General features: G+C 36.9%; 1 protein-coding gene across 2 annotated transcripts in view; it reads left to right on the forward strand.

Moving 5' to 3' along the window:
- MEGF10 (multiple EGF like domains 10) overlaps nucleotides 1-23,248 on the forward strand; it is a 101,300-nt gene that overhangs the window by 15,024 nt on the left and 63,028 nt on the right. For both annotated transcript variants that reach the window (XM_052701075.1, XM_052701076.1), the window contains exons 2-5: nucleotides 9,922-10,054; nucleotides 12,173-12,274; nucleotides 13,208-13,308; nucleotides 20,434-20,526. In XM_052701075.1, the coding sequence (XP_052557035.1) occupies nucleotides 9,939-10,054; nucleotides 12,173-12,274; nucleotides 13,208-13,308; nucleotides 20,434-20,526 (412 nt within the window). In that variant the 5' untranslated portion in view covers nucleotides 9,922-9,938. The remainder of the gene's footprint in view (nucleotides 1-9,921; nucleotides 10,055-12,172; nucleotides 12,275-13,207; nucleotides 13,309-20,433; nucleotides 20,527-23,248) is intronic.

A 23,248-nucleotide genomic window follows, 5' to 3' on the forward strand; every position in this document is an offset into this window, starting at 1 on the left:
AAAATGGCCTCAGCAGGTTATCCTGTAGTGTCACTGAAAGCTCTTTAGGGCAGGATTGCCATTGACTACAGGAGAATGTGATTTGCTCCTTTAACTGTGGTTTTATTAAATAGAATTATTTAGGCTCTTTTGGTTTGCACTATAGTCCTCAGTTTTCCCCTTTGAGTAAGAATGGAGGAATGCTATATCCATTCTAACTATTAAAAAGCCAAAATAAAAGGTAGAAGAAACGAATGAATGAAATGTGAGCTAAGACACTTACGGATTCCCCATTCTTCTCTCAGGGTGCTTTGGGTTTGCATTGTTGTGAGAAGGGAGGTCTTATGCAGTGAATCATAGGCGCTTCGAACTGGATTGCTGAAAGTGGAAGACAAAACCTAGTAAATAATGCATTGAAATGTTTCAGTGCTACATAGACAAATGAGATGGCAACTTTTTTCGTGGTTTGTTTTTTCTTTGAAAATTAAAGACTGTCCTGTGGTAGTTTGTCCAAAGTGCTTTGTTGAGAATTTACAGGAATGAAATGTTCAGTCTAAATCATGAAACAGAAGCTATCTGAAATAACAGTTTTATTTGCTTTTGAATGTTACATAAAAATGACATTTCAAAGATAAACGTATTGAAGCAGTGTTAGCAGCAAATTTGTTCACAAATTACAAGATTTATTAACAACAAGAATATGAGTATGTTTTTACATGTGATGTTCATAAAGAAAGAGTCCAGTGAAAAGCTGTCTGAAGGGGAACTGCAGACTGAAGATTTTTGTCAGTGTTGACAGAGGCTGTGTCTGGGAAGGAAAAGAATCTAATGTATGTGGAAGTGTATGTGGAAAAAGAGAACGTGCATGTAATTGGGGAAGGAAAAAACAGAGGAGGTCTTTGAAGAGAGCTGAAACAAGAAAGCAAAAGACTTTTATAGAAGGCAGACACATTTGAAATAGATCCTAAATGAATAGGAAGCCAAAGGAATTGTCTGGGTCCTGTGGTTGTACTCTTTTATGCACTAGCAAAATGTTGGATACAGTGTCTGGAAGGCTGGTGCTTGAGATAATAGGAAAATAAAGTGCACAAAAGCTACGGTCAAGAGAGGGGTAAAACTATGAATGAGAATTTCCGCATAAGTGGAACCAGGGAATTGGTGTATTTAGGCAACCACAGGATTGTTCCAGGCAACTTGTCAGCAACCACAAAGTTTTCACAGTTGCATCTATGAATATAATATCCTTGGGGAAAAAAAAAAGAAAGATATCAGATGTCTGGTGATGTTATCTTATTAGGGGACTATGTTAAACATTCAGTAAAGATTTCTTACCAAGTTATTCTGTTAAAACAGAGCTTTTTATACACGCCAGTGACATCTAGCTTGAGAAATAATTTTCTCTAAACACATGCATCTTAGCTCTCTAGCCTTCATCTGTACAATTAAAGACTGATGGTCCAGTAATGACTACATTATTTGATTAAAAATAGGAAAAGGGAGTGAAGAAGTCTGGATATGGTTTCTAGATCAAGTTCTGGACTGTATCACTTGTCTTAAAAAGTATAGTATTTACTTTCATTACTACTATCCATCAACAGCTATCCTGGGAAGGATGCCCAGTGCTGACAGGTGCCATCTACGTACTGGTGCATCTCTGCATAGCCCCATGCCTGCTGACCCTTTCAGGCTTGTGCCTGGTGCCTGTCCCCAGACCACAACGGTTCCCTGTGCTGGTGGCCTTGTCCCAGCCGGGGGGAAGGAAGCAGCCAGATCCTGGCTCTTGCACATTCCTGTGTCCCGCTGCTGTTTATTTCCAAAATGTGGCTGGTGGCTTTCCCCAGGAGCAGCTGGCCAGCCCTGAGGCCATCAGCAGCTGTGGAGAGGGAATGGAAAAGGAGGACAATCTGAACCTCTTTGCAGACCACAGCTGCAATAGCTTGCACAGAAACAGTAATGTCTGAATATCCACACAAACCTTAGCAGAAAGGTATGGCAATTGAAGTTGGTCTTTCTAAAGCCAGGCTTTTGCATGCTCTTCACTGCACATGGACTACTCTTGGTCCTGAGTTCTTCCATGGTAAAAAGCCATAGGTTGTGATTAACTAAAATTTTGAGCCTGAGATAATGCTACTATCCAGTATGGACACAGGCTGTTAACATTTTTCAGTGATCTATTTACCAAACTGGTCAAGTATAAATTATTCTCAGAAGTAATTTCCTTTTCTTTGTCCTTACTCATCCCACATGTAGCTTCTTTAACCATCTCTTACTCTTGTTACATTATTTGGCTTGGGATAAAAGAATATTAAACATCTTGAGGAACTTGTGTTTCTTTTTTTTTTTTTTTTTTTTTTTTTAATAAGAGCTGAATGTTAAAACAATAAATCATTCTTCAGTGATACCCAGACTACAAACAGATATGAAGTACACCTTCTTGACATCATTTTATATAGTCCACTTAATGTTTCTTGTGTAAAAAATTTATATCAGGATTTATGTTCTAGCCACTGTTCATCTTCTGAAGTTGCACTTTTCAGATACTTTGTCTTTGATTCTAGACAGCCTTAATAAAGACAACTGTCTTTATTGCGTATTTTTTCATCTAGTTGGAAAAGAGCTGGACAGCACTTTTAGCTGAAAGATTTATTTGCTAACAGTTCATCTGTGCAGCTTCCTGTGTGAATAATCTTCAGATGTTCTCCATATGCCATTCACACATGTGCAACAGGTAACCTTAATGATCATGACCTTGCATGTTCAGGATCTGCATTTGTTATCTTCCTGAAAATAATGTAAAATCTTTTAATGTCAGCAATGCTCTGGTTTAGTGCAAAATGACATACAGTGAAAGGACCCCATGCCTGTGATGTTTGGCAACCTGCCCTAGAGGAATAATAATGAGTCCATCTGCAAAGGATCTGGCATGCCGGCATTTGTTCTTTTCCATGCCTCCTTCCCCATGCAAACTTGACTCCCACTGAACTTTCTTTTCCTCTTAACACTGGTAGGTGAGAGAAGGGGATTGGTAAATGGATATGTCATCCTTGCCAGTTTAGTGCCTGTGGTCATTTTGACTGTATAGTGAAAATGCTGCATAACTGTAAGTGAATTTGATGGTCCAAAGAGAGCCTTTTTTTTTTTTTTTTAAGAAACCAGAAACTTCAATTTGATCTTCTACAGTAAGAATATGTCTTGAACAGGATACTGACGAGTGACATGCAGGAACGTACTGAGTCGTATAAAATGCAGTTCACTATAGTGATGGAATAGCTCTCTTCTGTTTGTAAGCAGGTGAATGAGCAGGAAATGCTTCAGTTTCCAGTTGTCTGGGACTCTGCTGCAACACTGGGCAGCATAGCTAATATAGAGCTGAAAGTTGAGAATTTCTGATTCTTCCAATCTGTGAAATTACCTTCTTTTGTTCCTTTTAATTCCAGTTTAACAATTTCATTGTATCATGGTATAATAGAATGGCTTGGGGCCTCAAAAACCACCCAGCCCCAAAGCAGCTCAGCTGCCCAGGGCCCCATCCCACCTGGCCAGGGATGGGGCACCACAGCTTATCTGGGCAGCTGTGCCAGGGCCTCACTGCCCTCTGAATAAAGAAGTTCCTCCTAACACCTGATCTAAATCTCTTCTCTTTTAGTTTAAAACCATTCTCCCTTGTCCTGTCTCTGTCAGAGAAAACAAGTCTGTCTCCTTCCTGTTCATAAGCAATGAGGTCTCCCTAGAACCTTCTCTTCTCTAAACTGAACAAGCTCAGCTCTCTCAACATTTCTGATAATCTTCATGGCCCCCTCTGGACCCACTCCAACAGTTCCACATCTTTCCTGTGCTGGTGGCTCCAAAGCTGGACACAGTACTGCAGATGGGCTCTCACAAGGGCAGAGTAGAGGGAGACAATCCCCCCTCTCTCCCTGCTGCCACTCCTTTTTTAAGTGCAACGCAGGATACTGTTGGTCTTCTGAGCTGCAAGCACGTACTGCTGGCTCATGTCCAGCTTTTCATCCACCGGAACCCTCTCATTCTCCACTCCCTTCGTGTTCTTTTCACTGTCTGTATGCACACCTGGGGTTGCCCTCACCTAAGTGCAGCCCCTGGCATTTGTCCTTGTTGAATCTCATTAGGCTCTCATAGGCCCACTTCACAAGCTTGTGCGTGTCCCCTGGATCCCTTCATTCCATCAGCTGTACCTCTCAGCTTGGTGTCAGCTTGCTGCAGTCGAGACTGCACTCAACCCAGTCATCCAGGTTGTTTATAAAGATGTTAAAGAGTACCAATCCCAATACAAGTTGCTGGTGGACAGCAATTGTAACTGGCCTCCACTTGGACACAGAGCCTCTAATAATTTGATAGACAATTCTGAAACAATATGTAGTGTGACACTGGCCAGCCACTCCAGCCCTTGAAAGTTTTCATGCTTAAGAAAGTGCCTGTTCCAAAATGTAGTTTAAAAGATGCTTTCTGTTATTTAAGATCATATTATTCCACTTTTTTTCCTTTTCTTTAAAGAATGAGTGGTTCAGTGATGCAGCCTATGAATTATTTCATTAGTTAAAGTGTACTGACACCATAGATTCCAAAACAGGTATTTCCAGAACTTACAGACTAATAATGCCTGGCTCCTTTTAGATCTGCAGATTGTCAAATGGGTACTCTGGAACTTGGTCTCTGTTAATTTCAATTTAAATGAGCAATAGATTTGGAATTTTTGAGGCACTAAGCCAATTCATATAGACAGACATTACTATTACGTAAGTTCCTTTCTTTCTTAGAAGCAACTGATAATTAAAAAGAAACAGAAAAATAAAGGAAAAACAGTGATTCATTAATTATTTTTTTCCTCCATAGTATAGTCCTTGAAAAAAGAAGGGAAATGCTTCCGAAAAAGACCTATTCCGGCATATTCAGCCTTTTATTTGATTATTTCTCAGGTTTCAGTCTGAAGTCATTTTTTCATTTAACTGCTCATGGTCTGTCTCAGAAAAGCTTTGGACTCTTCAAAATTTTCATTTCTTTTCACTTTGAATCTTAAATGTACTAACTGAGGTTTGAGACTCCATCGGAGGTATAGCTGTTCTTAAATGTCTTATGGAAACCCTCTTCTTCATTGATAGAGTACTGTGGGATACTGCTAATTGCCTTGTAGGCAATTGGCATAAATGACTGCCATCCCGAGGGACTTCTGCTGTGAAAGGTTCTTGCAGAAGAATAAATGAGTTGAAGTTGAAACCTGGAGGGACTGTTGCTTTGGTGTAGTAGGATGTGAAATCAGAAAATGAATATCTTCTCTTGTGGAGTGAGGTTAGTGATTGGATTACTGCATTTTATGACTACTTATACATTCAGCATATTCAGCAAGCAAGTCAAGTTGTTAGGATATTGTTGAAGTGGTCTGTCGGAACAATTTGTCTGTGCATTAACATTTTAAAGAAGCACAAGAAGGTTATCTTTTTTAACCTGCACCAAGAAAGGGGCTTGTCATCTCTGATGGTTAGGTTCTGAAAGAGCCATTCAGTTTAGGCCATTTTGAGTTATCATTTAGCAAACTGCCAGAATTTCACATGTTCTGTCGAGAAAAATCTCAGCTTTGAAGATGAATGGTAGTTTGGTCTCTTCTGTGCTCCCCTAACCAGCAATGATGTCTTTGGAGTGACATATTTTGAGCATTCAAGAAGAGATGGTCACTTGTGGTGAGATGGTGTGATTGTTGTGTTTGTTTGGTTTTTTTTTTTAAAGTTTTTCCAGACACCTAGGGTTTATGTGATAATGCTGCTATTCAAGGTTAGTTTGTATTTATTTTATGAGTGAGATTTCATGTGACATTATCCAACTGATTTCCAAAGGAGAACTGCTTTCTGTTCTTCCGTCTATTAATTTTCTAATGCAATCAATGAAAGCAATCAGATTTTCTTCATAGAATTTAACATGGGACTAATCATTATTGACAAGATTAGGTCAGGCTCAGATTTTGCTTCACTTGACATCAGCTGTGTAAGAGATGATTTTATAAACAAATTGTGGATCTGGTAGAGGATCTGAACCTTGGGAGTGAGAACAGCATGAAGGTATCAGGAACACTAAGCAGGAACTAAAGGACCAAAAAATTCACCAGAAGATCTTCACAGAATGTCTTTACCTCATCTGGGGCTGTAATTTCTACATGCTGGTAGCAGTCTGTTATGGGCCCCTTCCTTTTTCACGGCCTTGAGATCGTAAGGACAGAGCTATCAGCAACAGAATCTTTAGTAGTGACTATGCAGTTCACAAATTCAGTCAGAGTTCATCTGTGACGGACAGAATGAAGATTTTTTAAAATAGGATTTACTGTACATAGAGGATAATGCAGTGTAAGTGCAATTTAAACAACCCATTGAACTGCAGCCCAGAGAACACTGTTTGACAGACCATGCTGTGACACTGCAAAAAGACAGAACTATGTGGTGTAAAATTTTCCAGATATCACAACAGAGTATAGAAAGAGCTTAATATCCTGAAGTTCATCCTCTAGTTAAATTGCATATTCCTGCTGCATTTTTTATATTGCAGTGTAAAAATGCTTTTGCAAAACTAATGAGAAAGCTACCTCAGCATTTCCCTAAGTCTTGGGTGCATTATGTCATTTTAGCAACTGTATCATCGTATTCTTTGTTGCCAGTGCAGTTCTAATCCTGCTTGATTCACCAGCAAGGTTTGATTTTGCTGACCATAAAAAATTTGTTCACAGTCTTGAGCAAGCTTCACTTTTTGCTTTGCATTGCTTTATCTTCCCCTTCTCCCCCATTTACCTTTTGTGCAGACCAGTCTAAGGGATAGCTGTGTCTCTGTGTCATGCTTGTAGCCCTGCTTGAAGCAGGCTGAGAAACTCATTTGAAATCACATCTCAGTATTCAGTAGTCAGAGAAAATGATTTGTTTTTCTTTTCTTTTTCTTTTTCTTTTTTTTTTACTTATTCTGGTTTTCATCCTACATTGTATAGAAAAAACAATAACAAACCAGAATGTGTGCAGAGTATCAACACTGCTGGTGTTCACATAGAAAGTGCCTAAAAATCTCAGATGACAGAACTTGTTAGCTTTGTTTATGCCTATATATTATATAAATACAGGCTTTTTCATCTGCTTACTGGTGGGATTAATGTAGTTCATGTAGTTGCTCACATTTGAAGTGTTTTAGGCAAGTATTCATAATTTTGGGGAGCATATTTTTAGGATACACCTGTTATTCCATCTTAAAAATGAGCTTGTTAGTAATTACAGTATGCCTTGGGATGTTCAATTTGTTAATATGACTATTATTGATGGCTATTAATATCTTGATTTGATAAAGTAGACGTATCATAAGCTAAGTATATTTAATAGGAGCACAGAAGCATATGGGAGTAATCTGCAGATGCTTCATGCAGTGGTATTGCTTTCTTGTTCACATTTTAAAACTGTGGGACTGCATTAAAGCCCATGGAAACAGAGATATGTCTGATCTAAACAGACTGTCACCTCACTGCACAGGACTTACCTTAAAGGTTCTTCTCGAATGCAAATGAAGATGGCTTTTACTCCAAGTTTTAGGGTAATTAGATTTTAAAGTTTTCTGTAGATGCCTGGTAGAAAGAGTTTATGGCTTGGGAACATGAATAACACAATATTATGTAGCAGGCCAGAGGAGCTGTCAGTTTTAGTGTGTGTTATTATATTCCTCTCACTTCTACTAATCACTGATTTACTGAGATAAGGCGTCCTGCAGCCTGAACTTTTTAATTGCTTAAATCAAGGTACACTGGATGTAGATAGTGAGGACATTGATGTATTATTGGGTGAGATGGTTTAAGCAAAATGTAAGAAGAAAAGTGAATTTCTGCAAAGGGTATCTCAGTGCTAACTGAAGACATCAAGAGTTAAACCAGTCATCTGCATTTTTTATTGCTAATATAAACACTTTAGCAATGCTAATCAGTGGTGCTGATTTTCTGTTTTGATTTCCCTTAATAATTAAGCAAAAGATCGGGAATGCAATCAAGTTGTACACGAGGGGGTTCATGCAAATTTTTTTTTTTAAAATTTTATTTCATTAATTTTATACTTCGTTAAATGTATCCAAAAGGAAAATTACTGAAGTTGAGAAGAAGAAAAAAAAAGAAATACAGTTTACAGTCTGCATAATCAAAGTGACTATTTGTAATGAGGGAAATGGCCACTTTGTTGAAATTATTAGTTGAAAATACATCTGCTTTTATTCCATCTTAAACAACTCCACATTGGCTACTCTGCTATGCAGAGAAACAGTTATAGACCATGAAATGTCCTTCAGCAGCCATGATTTTTCAAGAGAGATTTAGCAAAATGGGATCATCTCTGCATTCCCAACTATCTTAAATACAGTATTTTCTTTCTGTGAGTTTTTTTACATCGACTTCTGAAGAGGGTCCTGTAAAGTAAGACTATTCCATCTCCTTATTTTCATGGATTTGTAGCCTGTTTTCTCTTAAAGTAAGTAATTGGTGTGTTTTGCTCTTACCCGTTCCACAATATTTAAAATAATAAATTTCTATTTTCAATTATTTTACTTTGTTAGAAGTATTTGTAATATTTGAAAAAAAAGTACATTAACCAGAAGTTATTTTCTTATTGTCCTGCAGATTAGACTCAATTATCTCTCTCTTTTTTTTTTTTTTTTATCTCAGAAGAAATATAGTGTTAAAATTTGTTTGAAAATTGAGATATAAGGTCAAATGTTTCCCAGAAGGGGAGGAAGGGTAGTTTGAGCCATTACAGATTATCTTCTGCCAGCTTTCATTCTGGCATTTATGAATTTAAGGTAAGTCAGGTTCTACGTGATTTGGTATGTAAATTAAAACATTGCTTGAAATCTAAGACAGACTCAGAGTACTGAGATAATCTTCTAGACTTTTATGTTATTAAGGTAATTCATTTATGAGCAGAATGCTTTTTCTATTTGGGAATTGTAAAACTGGTAATGAAGGAGATATTTATGCAGGCTATATGGGGAATTTGACTTAAAAGAGCAGTAACACTAGAATAAAATGAGACACTGTCTTTTGACGATTTAAAGCAAATTGATTGAAACTCTTCCTCTCGTTAGTTAATTTGTTTGCATAGGAATTATTGGCTAGTTAGTAAAAAGCACTGTAACATTTTTTGCAAATCGTGAACTAATGTTGCACCTACTAATAGTGTTGTCTAACATCCTGAAGAATTAATAAAAGATCATATGACACCTTTCCCTATCCCCTGTGGGGAGGTGTTTTGTGCATGAGCTAAAATTGAGGCAGCACCAGGTACTGAGATGCAGCCTTTCCTGAGCAGACACTGCATGCTTGCCGGCCCAGGTTTTTAGTGCTTAGGCATCCTTAGAGAGGCTGCATTGTGAAACCTGTTCATAGTTTCGGAGATATGGTTTTAACAGAAAGTGCCACATCAGCTGAAGCTGCCTAAGGTCTTTATCTGCAGTTTTGAAAAAGTTGATGCTGCTATCCATCAATGGGGAAGCACAAATCACTTTTTTGAGTAAGTCAAGTTCAGGCTTTTTTGATGACAGGTTGTCAGCCAAATCTTTAATGGGGGTATTTTTGTTGTTGTGGTCTTCAGGAGGCTCTAGCATTTCCTTTAAACTACATCTGTCTGTATCAGTTATCTGGTAGGACAACCACCATGAAGTGGTTTGAGTCTAACTGACTGCGATTTGGTGATGGCTGCCCAGCCACTTGCAGAAAATGATTTCATTTGTTTTCTACCAAAAATGGGCATGTATTTACTGCTGCTGGGCAGGCATCATCTGTTTCTTGAAGTACCCACTGGTTTTTACCACCAAACCATTGATTATATATATATCCTAATAAAATGACTAGTTAGTTTTGGCTCCTTTATCATTTGTATAATATCTTCATAAATCATAAATATATATATATATATATATTTTTTACAGGCTACCTTTTTGAAAAGATGTTTCTTCATTTGAACTCCCTTTCTGGATTCCCAATTATTCTCCTGTACCATTGGCTGGGGACAACTTTATCTTTAAATCTTGAAGATCCAAATGTGTGTAGCCACTGGGAAAGGTAATAGTTTCTTTAACAGAAAACTTGATACAAATACTGATTGTAATAATGTATGTTTTACTAGTATGTTTTACTTAACACATTTTAAGTGATTTAAAACTTTCAATTGAATAATGAGCTAGGAATAAAATTTTATGCTAACACATGGGCAGAGTAACTTCAGGGTAAGTAAAAGACTTTCATGCTGGAGTGAAATGCAGCCATCTTTGTGGTAGTAGTTAGAACGCAAAAACCACAACAGTTGCACAGGCAGTGTTACAGAACCATCTAAGGACAAGAAAGGGATCAAAGCTTTTTTCTTATTTAAGTGAAAAGGAGCTTTTACATATGCAAAATGCAATTAGCCATATTGGAGTTTGGCCAAATTTGATTATGCTGATTCTTTCCTTTTCAACATTCTTGGAATCCAAATTAAGATTTGTTGTTTAATTTTTTTGATGAGGTTCAGAAATTTGTAACATACAGCTATAAATTCATGCATTTAGTTAATCAATTTGTTCACGAATTTCATGTTAATTGCAAGTAGAATGCTCACAGTGGGTAGCAGAGGTTGAACTGCAAGCATTTGTTGTACTTTTCTTGAGTGAAGATTGTGGTAGTGAAACAAGGCCTGAATGTCTCACTGCTGTTATTTTATTAAGGCCATGACTGATCAGCTATTTCCTGAGCTAGTCTAAGTGTTCATTTGAAAACATAAGTAGTGTCTTCACTGGAAGTAAATTGTATTTTATGCTGGGAATGCTGCTGTACATTTATGTGCAATTGATGTGGCTAAATCTTTGCAGAAAAAGTTGAAACTTGTATTTCATTTTTTATAAAGTCTGCATATAAAAAAATGTACTTAAGGATTTTCCTCAGCAATTAATCTCAGCTTGTGTTAAGCAAGGGTAGGAGCAGAAACTTTGCATGCAATTTAGTATATACAATATTTGGTACATGAAGTTACCATACTAAATACCTGTTTACAACATTCAGGCTCAAGTTGAGGTTATTACTTGATGCTACTCCACATTGTATATCGTTTTTATCCATAACAGAGGTTTTGAGGGAAGACATAAAGTACTGAAAACAAAATGGCAAAAAACAGCAATGTTTACATAGGGTAACATGTTATAAAATGATGAAAGTCTGCAGAAGAAAAAATGTTCATCAAGCACATTCAGTTTTTGAATAAAGTTTTATCTTTCTCTAATTATTTAAGCCTCAGAAATGAGGAGCTGCAAGTGAACTTCCTGAAACTGGTGCTGTTTCTTAGAACGGGCAGCAGGGGAATGAATACAGCTACAGCAGAGTAAAGCCTCCAGATACAAGTTTGTGGCTGCTGCTCTCAGTCGCAGTGCTGTAAACCTACCAGCTCTGTTATAAAATGATCTTCACGGATGAACTCTGAACTCTGAACGTGGTGTTCAGCAACAAGCAAGCACAGACGTTTTGTCAGGCTGTCTTACAGCTGGACGAATTAGAGATGCTTGCCTTTTTAGGGAATAGGGAAAACAGGGAGCAAGTTCTGGGCAGTGAGGAGTGAACGGATCTGGATATGTTTTCTCTCAGTATAGGTGATAGCAGTAGGAGGAGATTGTGGTTGTTACCCTTTAGTAGGTGCTGAGGGGTCAAAGGTGGCATGGAAATTCAGATGGGCTGTACACTCACCAAGTGTTTTGACTGCTCCTGGGAACCAGTGCTACAAGAGGGAGAGATCACGCATTCCCATATTTTCTAACTCTTTTACGCAACCACAGACTGACAGGCTGCCAGCACAAACAGTCTGCACAAGAGTTTTCTAGGGTGATTCAATATTTTTCCCTGCTGCAGCAGAAGATCTCTTTCTCTGGCCCCACTGACAGCTCTGGGGGGTCTGGATTTCAGAGCACAGATTTATTTCTAGGGCACCACACTCATTTTGGCAGAAAGCAGTAGAAGACCTTCAGTATATACTTCTGAAAAAAGGCTCTCTGTTCAAAATTAAACAGAAAACAAGCAAACAAAAAGTGTGGACTAAAATATAATTTCTGACTCCTGAACAGACTTGGTTAGCACAATTGTTTTATCTGTTTCAGTAATTATTACTGTAAAACACTTGCTCAATAATATGTCTGGCCTTTCTCTGTCTCTCCCCAGTTATTCAGTTACAGTGCAAGAGTCATATCCACATCCTTTTGATCAAATTTACTACACCAGTTGTACTGACATCCTAAACTGGTTTAAGTGCACACGACACAGGTGATGTATAATTGCTAATATTGTCAAAATCTTGGTATTGTATGTATTTGTAGAGAACTTATCTCTGTTGAAATATAGCATGATATATAGGATCTTTTAACTATAGCGACTTATCTGTGTAATGTGTAAGGTATCTGACAACTGGAAAATGCCTAACCCAAGCAAGTTCACATAAATTTTATTGGCAGGTTAGGGTATATCACCCCATAGATATCTAACAGAAAAAGAACAAATTTGAAAAAAAGTATGCAGTAAATTAAATTGATTTCCCCAGATCCTGTCAGACGTATTTGTTCCAAAATGTTAGGAGGCACCTTGCTGCTTTGAACCTTATTTTCTGGGGAAAGTGTATGTTACTCGGAAGGGAAGTATAAATATATTCTTTGATCATGTCTAGAAGTCATCTGTCCAATCCTTCTGCTCAAGCAGAGCCACTTAGAACAAATGGTCCTGCATCACATCCAGATGGCTTTTGAATATCTCTAAGGAACAATTCAAGATATCTTAAAGTGCATTAACCAGCACTTAACCAGCGCAATGTCTCTGTCCCTATAGAAACCAACTCACCCTTATAAGAGTAAATCCCAGAAGTCTCTACCTTGGAAACTGATTCCATTAGTGATACAGCAAATAGATTTGTTTTGCTAGCTTTTAATCTTCTTTGGTGTTGCTAGTTGTGAAGGTAGTGATACTCCTGTTTGTACATTGCTTAAGTAGCTAGAATGCTTAACTTTACTGTTGTCTGGCCAGCCATGGAAATAAGTTTTTTTTGGGAACCACAAAGACTCTTGAATTCAGCAACAGATAAATAAAGGTCTCTTCTCAGAGTGTTTTTTTTCTCCTTTTACTAATGTCTGTAGATTTTTGAAGATACATAAGAATATAAATTTTCAAAGTGAAATGTATGCAACAACCATTCATTCTTTCCTTTAGAATCAGTTACCGCATTGCCTACAGACATGGTGAAAAAACGATGTACAAGCGAAAATCCCAGTGCTGCCCTGGATTTTATGAAAGCAGAGAAATGTGTGTCCGTAAGTCTAGCTTTTTTTTGCTTTGATATTCTGTGTGTTTATTGCCTTGCTCGCTCCCTTTTGGTGGATGACTTGTGGGAGGTGAGGTACCAGAGCCTCAGTTATTCAGAGACAGTCGTGTGATTATGCTGTCATTTGCTATACTGTGTATGTTCGTATACTTTTATTAATTTTAGGGAACAAAATGGGAATGCTCTGAATGGGAAAACAGCTATCTCCATTCCTTAGTTTTCAGCTGTTCCTAGTATTGCCTCTTTCAGCCAAGACGTGGACTGGCTGGCCTACACAGTGCAGCCCTGGATGAGGCCCTGGCTAAACTCACCGTGTCTCCAGCCTAATGCCTCCAGCCTGCATTATGGTGCTTTACCTAGTGCTTTTTTCTCAAGATTGTGAGAAATAGAGACGCATTCACTGCTTTATCATTTCCCTTACTGCTACAGTGACAGCGGTGAACCTCCTCCAGTGTTTGGAGGAGCAAAACCTCCTCCAGCAAAACCTACAAAATTGTGGATAATGAAAGATTTGTCTTTGCCACTAGATTTTGCTACCAAGTTTAGGAGAACACAGTGAAGCAGATAAGTCTTTAGTCTGAACATTAGTTATCAGTACGTACACTGAATTTATTTATTCAGTATAAATGTGAGTTTCTTAATTTGTTCTGTCTGATTCATATTTAAAATTACATAAGAATTAAAATTCTCCTGTGGAGCTAACTTTGCATTTATTTGATTCTGCAGTCATTGACCTGCATGAGCATGAGGGTCCTTCACCCATGACCACCAGTTAAAGTGAGAGCTCCATTTCCTCAGGGAAAATGGAGGAGCTTAATGTTTAACACAGTAAGGGAAACATTTTGTGCTTTATGTTCAGCTAGCTTTTTTCACTCATATGTTCTGGAGTAAAGAACTTATACATTCTGTACTATACATGCTACACTTAACATATACTGGAGTAGACTTTACCTGCATACAGTGTGATATGGCTGGTTGTCCATTTTAACTTGAAAAATAAGTGTGATGTTTTCAACTGGAATTAACCTGTAAGGGATAGTGACATGAGGAACACTCTTCTCCTGTCACTGAAGCATAATTGTCACTGTCGAAAAGCCAACACCAATTGTTTCTCCAGAAGAAAATCATGACCATACTGAAAAAACATACATACACTTCCTCTCTTTTTTGTATGTTAAGAGAGAAGAGGATAAGAAACAAGTGTTATATCTTCTTTCTTGTCATTGCTGCTCTGCAATGCAGGCAGGATTTCTGTTGGAGTTGTTTCCATAGTGTGGATTATTTTTTTATTTGGGGAGGATGTAGAGGAGAAAAATAGCAATGGAACAGTAAAATACATGTGCTGTTGATATGCTGTTCTGTATTTGCTCCTTTATTTGACTTCTCGATTTAAAAAGCTCAATTAGAAAATCCTACTGGTAGATGATTTGGGTATTAGTCAACACTTCACTGCATCCAGTGATGAACTGAAATCCTGTGACTTCCCTTTGAAAATACTAATTGGGAATTTGCAGCTTGAACACTCACAATTTGCTATTCCCCTATGGTAACTGCTTACTAATGGTAGTGCTACTTCACTGCTTATTATGGGAAGAAAATTGCTTATCATTGTATGAAGCCTTTGTAAAAATGGGGTAGTCTTACATTGCTGAAGGCTCTAAATGTTGTATTCATGTAGGAAAAGAATGACCAATAGTCACATAAAAGCACTCTGAATTTTATGTGTTATAAATACATACTTTTCAGAATCTTTCTGAGTCCAGACTGAATAGATTCACTTAAGCTCAGTATTTTAAATGATGTTAATAAATATGACAAAACAGTATTTTTTCTATGTAACCTTTGGCCAGTAGACAGATTCTTTTGCAGAGTAAGGTAATAACAGCAAGGAGTATTCAGTCATTCTGAACACAAACTTTGCCACCCTTAAGTAGTTGTGCCACCTGAGTTTGTGTTCAGGTGGATAAAATATCCAATATTTTTACTTAAATTTACTTAAATTCCAGCATTGCATTAGGCATCAGTACTAGAATGTTAATGAACAGGAAGGAGGATCTCAGTACTTCCACTGCTACATTGTTCTGTAAACTCCTTATATAACTGCTGTTTAAAAAGAGATGGAGTTTCTGATTTCTGGCTTCACTATTGACAGCTGCAGAAGGGCAGGCCAACTGTAGCTTGGCTGTTGGTTTTTTTCCCCTTTATTTATTTATTTTCTCTTAATGATTGCAGTGCATTTTTTAGAATACTTTTATAGGTTTTCTTCAGATAGGGCATGAAAGTAGTTCATGGTTAGACCTAATGGATTTCCTGAGGTGATCTGCTCTGCAGGCAGATTCAAAGGTAGATTCATTTTATCAAGTTCTATAGAGCAATTCACTCAGAGACTTAAAAACTCCATGCTTAGTCTTTTATTTATTCCAAATAATTTGCTGTCACTTTTTGTTCTCAATCTCAAGGAGATTTGTCATATGGGTGCTAGACTGGGTTCCGCACTGGGATGGTTTTACATAAAAGCATAGTCATCTCTTTTTTTTACATTTACAAAATCCATCCAATTTTGTTGAAGGAGTTCAGGCATTAAGATAGCTGTTGATTTGTTGTGTGTTGACAAAGTAGATTAATCCTTGCAGCATTTTGGTAGCATGAACATTAACTTTACGTACAATTTCTATGGTCTAATAGATTCCTAAGAGCACTAAGGGAGGATTAAGCCTGTTGAATTTCCCTGTAACAGGAAATGGAAAATCGGCAGACTATGGGTAGAATTAAGAATCTATCTTGATGTACGTAACTGAATACCATTCACCTTAACAAAAAAGCAGATATCAAAGCAGAAAAAAAGGATTGATCAAAGGGTTTGTTCTAACATGCAGCATAGAAGGAAAGACTTCATTTGAAAAAGGCACATTTATAATGCAGTTTAAAAGGTACATGGATTTCATCTTGCACAGAAAGTGCTGAGAGACCATGATTTAATTAAGGTAAAGGAAGTTGGAGGTAATTTTTATGCGATATCTAAGAATCCTTTTCAATTTTGAGTATAAATTATTTATGCACTCAAACATCACTCACAAAATTTTGAGATCTTTAACAGGCAAAGAAGCTTATTTTTCTCAAAAAATGGGATGTAACTCTTCAAGTTATTCTTTCCAAAGACTGTAGGTATCCAAATATAGTTAGAATGGTATTAGCAGAAATGAAAAACCATGGAGTCATGCATTTGTTATGATTTCTTTTGTTGGAAATAATTTCTGTGAATTAATAATATGCAGATATACTTAATACTGAAAGTACAGACTTCATTCAGTTATCACTCTGTTCTTTCTAATATTAATTCTCCTTGAAGTTGATCAGAATTTCACTTAATAGGAGATTTCAGGTATGAAATCAGGTATGACTTCAAGGAACTGTTTATTTGAAGACCTGACTCATTTGTTCAAAAGCTGGAAGTCTAATCTGGGAACTGTAGTGGATTCTCCTGCTCATCTATCTATGTGCGTAATTACAATCAAAATATTTCAAGCTTTTATTCGTTTTAATTGATTTATGTTTGTTTTTTTAAAGGAAATAAATGACAGATATAAAAATGCATGCATGAACTTTAATTAAAGGCAAGAATAGTCTTCTTCACAACTTATTACTGGAAATACTTTTCTGTCTTTTTACATTAGGTAATGGAATGCACAGCTGTCTAAATATTGTCAGTGGTGACTTACGATTAAATAACTACATGGCATTTTCTTAACCATAGAGAACAGATTCATAAAATGCCATTCAGAAATTTCAAGTTTTATGTTCCACTCTTCATATACACTCCAATGCAGAAGTTGTATGAGATGCTGGAATTACTCCTCTCAGCTGTGATATTTAAAGTAGTAGGAGGAGCAGTTGGCATCTCCACAGCAAGCAGTATGCTGGAGTCCATCAGCATGTATGCAGGTGTTTGAATTGCAGTCTTCTCTTGAGCTGAACACCATCTCCCATCTCCCTCCTCTCTTTGGTATCATTATGAGTCATATAATCAGTACGTAAAAATGGCATCTTGATCTAAAATTGCATTACATACATTATGTTTCTTGTATGACTGGCTTAGCTCCCTGGTAAAAGCATCCCTTCCAAAACTGTGGTGATGCAGAATGTCTACAATTGATTGTTTTCTGAGAAGCCTTTGCCTCACTTCATTTTCAGATTGCTGTAATTGTGTTATTGATGTGGTATTGATGTGGTATTGATGTGGTATTGATGTGGTATTGATGTGGTATTGATGTGGTATTGATGTGGTATTGTGGCTTTGACACTTAAGACTTAAGATCTTTTCAATGTGATTCACGTTGCTGAGTTTGCTCAGCAGGGCATTTTTATTTGGCTGGTGGCAGAAACACAAGAGGTAGGAAGAGAACTTGAGAAGCCAGGTGACCCTCTGTCTGGGGAACTGGGAAGGATATTTTATGGATGCTTCAAGTTGGGTGATGATACTGTATAGTTAGGAAAGGCAAATCTTCCTCCTGTGCTTATGAAAATGCAAAGATGTGATCTGCTGAAGTATAGGTATGTGAGTTTGACAAGGCAAAATTTTAGGGATGATGTAAAGGAAACAATAAGACACAGAAGAATGGGGAAAATAAGATGAAAAAGCAAATACGCAACTGCAATCTCTGATTGCTTTTCATATGATAACTGATTTTTGCTTAGAAAGGAACAAGGTATGATTTAGACGATTTACTGCTGTCAGTGAATTTTTGGTGATTCTTTGCGCTGCTCAGTATCAAAGAGATTTCGGAATAAGATTTTCATTTGCTCTTGCACATAAGTGTTTCTTTACAGCTTGCGTAAGAGGAATGAGAAAATTCTCACTGTTTCTGATGTCATTTAGGCCTATTCAGCTCGTTTTCTAGTACTCTTCACACTGCTTGCACCTTGCACATTTTTTAGATCATGAAGTAAATTATGATTCCCTCCTCCCCATATTCATTGCAAAAATTTTTGTAGAGACAGTCTCTTAGGAGACTATGGTTAACTATGGTTCTGTTAGCAAGAATCGGTTAGACTAGTTAGTGTATACAGAATAATTCTTTTGGTTACTGAATAGGTTTTTATGTATGTCTGGAATATAGTTGGAAATTGTTCCTTGTTTGGATATATTTTTTGGCATTAAGAAACTTAAAAAAGAAAACCAGGATTTAAAAAATATATATACTTTCAGCATCTTTGAAACATTCTTGGCTTTAGTTCAACCTCTTCAAAGTAAAGAATTACATGTTACTCTACTTTCAGAAGGGATTTTATATATTTGTGTGCCACATATTTTAACTATTTTTGAGTTTGTTTGGAAGAAACATTTTGTAAGGTTCGTCAGTGTTCCTTATCCACATGTATTCTAGTTTGTAGAGTCAGCAGAGTTTTGAATGTCAAAAATGCATACATTATTAATGATGTTGGGTTTTGCGTGTTGATATTCATTAAGATTTTCACACATGCACACAGAGACATATTGTCTTATGGTTTACTGGGAAGATTTTTCACACAATTGGCCCTGAAAAACACTAAGTGCCAAAGGCAGTACTTATTAGGCAAGAATCTTCAAAGATGTAAGTAATTCATGTCTAGATGTAAAAAATGTAAATGTGTGATGTATTATTTAGTAACTATTTCCATAATAGGTAGAGAATAATTAAATAGGGTTGTTTTTTTTTTTAACTACTTCATATTACTGGACAGTTACAGATATTCTCCCTGGTAATTTCTAGTGAAGATCATTTTAATGCACATCTAAAAAATGGCTTGTAAGGCATAAAAGTTAAGAAGGAAACTTAAAGGTTGTAATTAAATTAAAAAAAATAAAACTAACTTAAAGGTAGTGGATGTCTGTGATCTCAAATAATGAATGATTTTAGTAATATATACTGTTTATCACTTTGTGTCTTTCTTTTTTGTATGGCCACACAAAATGTAAAGATGACTGTCCTGCTTTATGATGTCGAATTAGGAAAAAAATTGCAATTTTTGCAGTTTGCCAAGTTATTTTTCCTAGTTACTGTGTAGTATTTTCTATCCTTTTAAAACATAAATAATTTGTGTATAATCTCATTAATCTTCTTGTAAACATAGCCTTGTCTTTTCGTATTGATCACTTTGTATTGATTGGTATACCAGTAAGATTCCTGTCACAGCTTTTCTGGAAATGAAGGTATAAGACAATTCTCATCCTTTGCACATCTTTGAAGTTTTATTCCTGTTTGAACTGGATGGAAATTATTACACTGTATGTACTTTGGAAAGCTGAGAGCATTTCTTTATGAACATATTGCCAGCAACTTGCTGATTGCCAATTTCTTCAGTGTCTCATATTCTGAGTAAGTTGTATTGGTGTGCTGGGTATTGGAGCCATTTCAAGTTTTGTTTAAAAAGAAAGCCTTATTTTGAAATAAGCCATAACTGTAGAAACGCACATATATGTGCTTGCAAAGCATAATGAGTATTGATAATGAAAAGTTTCAAGCAGCTTCACTTAGCACTATTATAAAGGTTGCAGTGACTCACAAAATTTACACACTGTGGCTTGCCTTAATTGTCATCAGAGTTTTGAACTGTGCAACCATTCAAAAAATCAATGTTAAGATACTGATATGTTGCAAATCATATTTATCCACACTCTTTTTGCTTGCAGAGGTTTCCATATCCCTTGACATAAGACTTGGGTTCACAGAATAACAGAGTGGGTTGAGATTGGCAGTCCTGATTCAACAGTCTGCTCAAGCAGTGACACTTAAAGCAAGTTGCCCCCTACCATGGCCAGACAGCTTTCCAACCTGTATTACGATAGGACTGTTTTTTTTCACTAAATGTGGATGATTTTCTCTTTTCTACATGTATACATATTTGAATGATATCTATATAGTTTAGCTGGAGCCTTCAAAACATGAAAAAATAGAAGAGACAGAGGTTAGAAAGCATATTTTGATGGAGGCCATCGAACATTAATGTATTCTTATTTATTTTGCTTTTAAACAATGTTGGAGGCATGAAACATCATGATTGGGGGTAATTTTTGAATATTTGTTTTAATACTAGGAGCTGTAACTTATTATTTTTATATTTCCTTCACTGACAGCTCACTGTGCTGACAAATGTGTCCATGGTCGTTGTATTGCTCCAAACACCTGTCAGTGTGAGCCTGGCTGGGGAGGACCCAACTGCTCCAGTGGTGAGTTTTCACCTGCTTCTGCCTATCTTATGCTCTTTTCACTGCTTTGTCCCCAATTTGGGGAAGATCATCACTGATCCTGTGCTTGGTTTCCTGCTTTCTGGTCAGGATGTTTGAGTTATCAAGTTACTACGTGTGGTCTCATATTTCTCCGTTTACTTGCAGACAACTTTACCCTGCGCCAGCACTAAATATCATGGTTAATGCTCAGAAATATGCCAAATAGTATAGAATTTAGTTTCTGCAGTAAGTAAACAACATGATATTTGAATGATGAAGTCCCCAATTTTTTTGTTTTCTTGATGAATGAAGAATGATGGTGCAAGGTCGCATTTAAAAGTTCTAAGCTTTTAAACTGCAGCTTTTTAAACTGAGCTGTGTTCCCTTCTTGCATTAATAGGTTCTCCATGTTGGCTCAGTTTCTCTCTATTTTTCTCACTTCGGTGATCCTTCCCCAACTCTTCTTCTTCCCCTTTGCTTTAAGAGTGTGTACAGAAGAGGACAACAAGAGAGGAATATGAGGGACACACATAGGAGGAAGACAGATTGGTACCATCACTGCTTGGTGTATGGCTGTACTCACACACCAATCAGCTGGTGGTCATGCTGAATAGTTATGAAGTTCGAGGCTGTCACATACTTCATACAAGAACACAGCAAAATATCAAATCCATGAAGTGAAGTACTTCAGTAATAGCATTTGATGACCATTTTAGTCACTACCACTGTTCTGTAGCTGCTGACTGTAAAACCATGGCTGTAGCCAAGGAGCCAGGCTGCAGTTAAGACAGAGAGTGTTGACAGAGGACAGAAACTCCTCCGTGGCAGAAGTGGCATCTCTGTGTACTGTTCTCTTCCTCTGTCTAAGGTAATCATTTGTGTAGACCATGAATTGATTTTTTTCTTCACTTTACCCCAAACAGAGGTTCTCAGAATAATTCTGGATTTTTGCTCATTATAACAGGTTAGATATTCTTTCTTTCCTCTCTCTTCACAAGGTGTTAGGAAATGTCATGTTTAGGCTGACACTACAACCGTGTACTTCGTTACAATCACGATCATAGCAGGTCACTGTTAGTAACCATGCACTTGAAAGGAATATATATTTTTAGTCATTAATAAAAAATAAATAAGGTTTATAATTTAAATTTCACAGACATGAAAATCTTATTCATAAAACAGAGTGGATGTCTTGCAAAGATATTATGCTATGAGTTTACTTAGTAGGAGATTCCTATAAAAATAGTATTTGTGGAAAAACCTAGATCATAAGCAGGTCAAAAAGAATTTTGGATTTATTTTCACTGTCATTTTTTTTCCCCACTTAATAAAAATAAGGAAACGTGTTTTGTTTCGCTTTGCAGGCAAGGTGCTAATGTTACTCTATCTGGAACTGATCTGTTGTGAAGGCAGCTTATTTTATAAAATATGGGGTGAGAAACAATTAACAAGTTACACGAAAAAGAACTTGTAACTTGTCACTGTAAGGTTATTATATTTAGTGTATTGTCTTTGTATATGCTTACAAGTGGTTCTTTTCATAAACAAAGAAGCAAAGTTTTGCTTCAAGCATAAAATAGTTGGCAACTCTGTATGTAGAGGTTGATTTAGTGTGCAGAATTTTCAAAGGAAATTGTTGAAAAATGATAACTTTATGCCTTGTGAACTTTATGCCTTCAACTTTAAGCATTATGAATTGAGATTCTCTGTAACTACTCAGATTTTTGAAAGCGAGCATTGCTATGCAACACAGAATGAGGATATACCATTATTTATTGAGATTTCCAAATCTGAAACTCACTGAAAAGGCAATTTAGGTGAGTCAGGAATCTCTAAATCTCACTCTGGAAATAATTATTTCTCTCTCAGGATTTGCTAGACTCCGTTTCCCTTACCTGCCTGTTGTAATTCATTTTGAATACATGTACAACTATTTTCCCGTGCTGCTTCTTCAGTTCACTGCCTTTGACTGCTTGTCTTGGCAGTCTCAATACCAAAATTATTTTCTCATGTGAATACATAATAGGCTGAAACTGAGAGAGCCTTTGTGCACCTTTGAACTGTGCAATCTTTGGAGAGTCTTGTGATCCTCTGAAGACTTCTGCAGGCACTACAGCTAACTAGAACTGCAGATATTTATTTCAGAGTGCTGGCCTAGCCCAAGAAGAAGGGGAAGGTGCTAAGGAGATGAAAGGGTTTTGTTCATACATTGCTGGGAGATTTGGCTTCGTATTTGTCCTGTTCCATGTTTACAAATTTAAGTAAGACGTTTGTTTCACTAGGTTGTTCTTTTGAGTGCTGCTCTTTGTTGCTAGCCATGTGTAATTTCCTTGTCTATGTGTCTGAGAGCTACAGCGCAGATCACATCAACTTGAGAGTCATTTCATTGTAAGTACCTGAGAACAGAGTAAGGCCTGTAGCAGTTTCTGTCCATGTGCCATGCCACACACCCCACAGTTAATTTTACCTGTTGTTTCTCAGTTCTATTTACCCACTTTGTTTAAAACATTTTTTTAAACCATATGCTGTAGCTTCTATGGCGCAGTGGATTCCTGGGAGGTAATTGCAGTTAAGTGCATTCTAAAGACTTCAGTGTTCTGTAAAAGTGACAGAGTGATTGCATGGACTAAATTGGTGTATTGTACAGTAAAAGCTGAATAAGAAGGCTTCCTCCTGATCTTTGCATACCAGTGTGTGCTATGGTCTAATAATCTTTTCAGGG

This window comes from Tympanuchus pallidicinctus, unplaced genomic scaffold (assembly GCF_026119805.1).
Source record: "Tympanuchus pallidicinctus isolate F22 unplaced genomic scaffold, pur_lepc_1.0 scaffold4, whole genome shotgun sequence".
In the NCBI taxonomy this organism is placed as follows: Eukaryota; Metazoa; Chordata; class Aves; order Galliformes; family Phasianidae; genus Tympanuchus; species Tympanuchus pallidicinctus.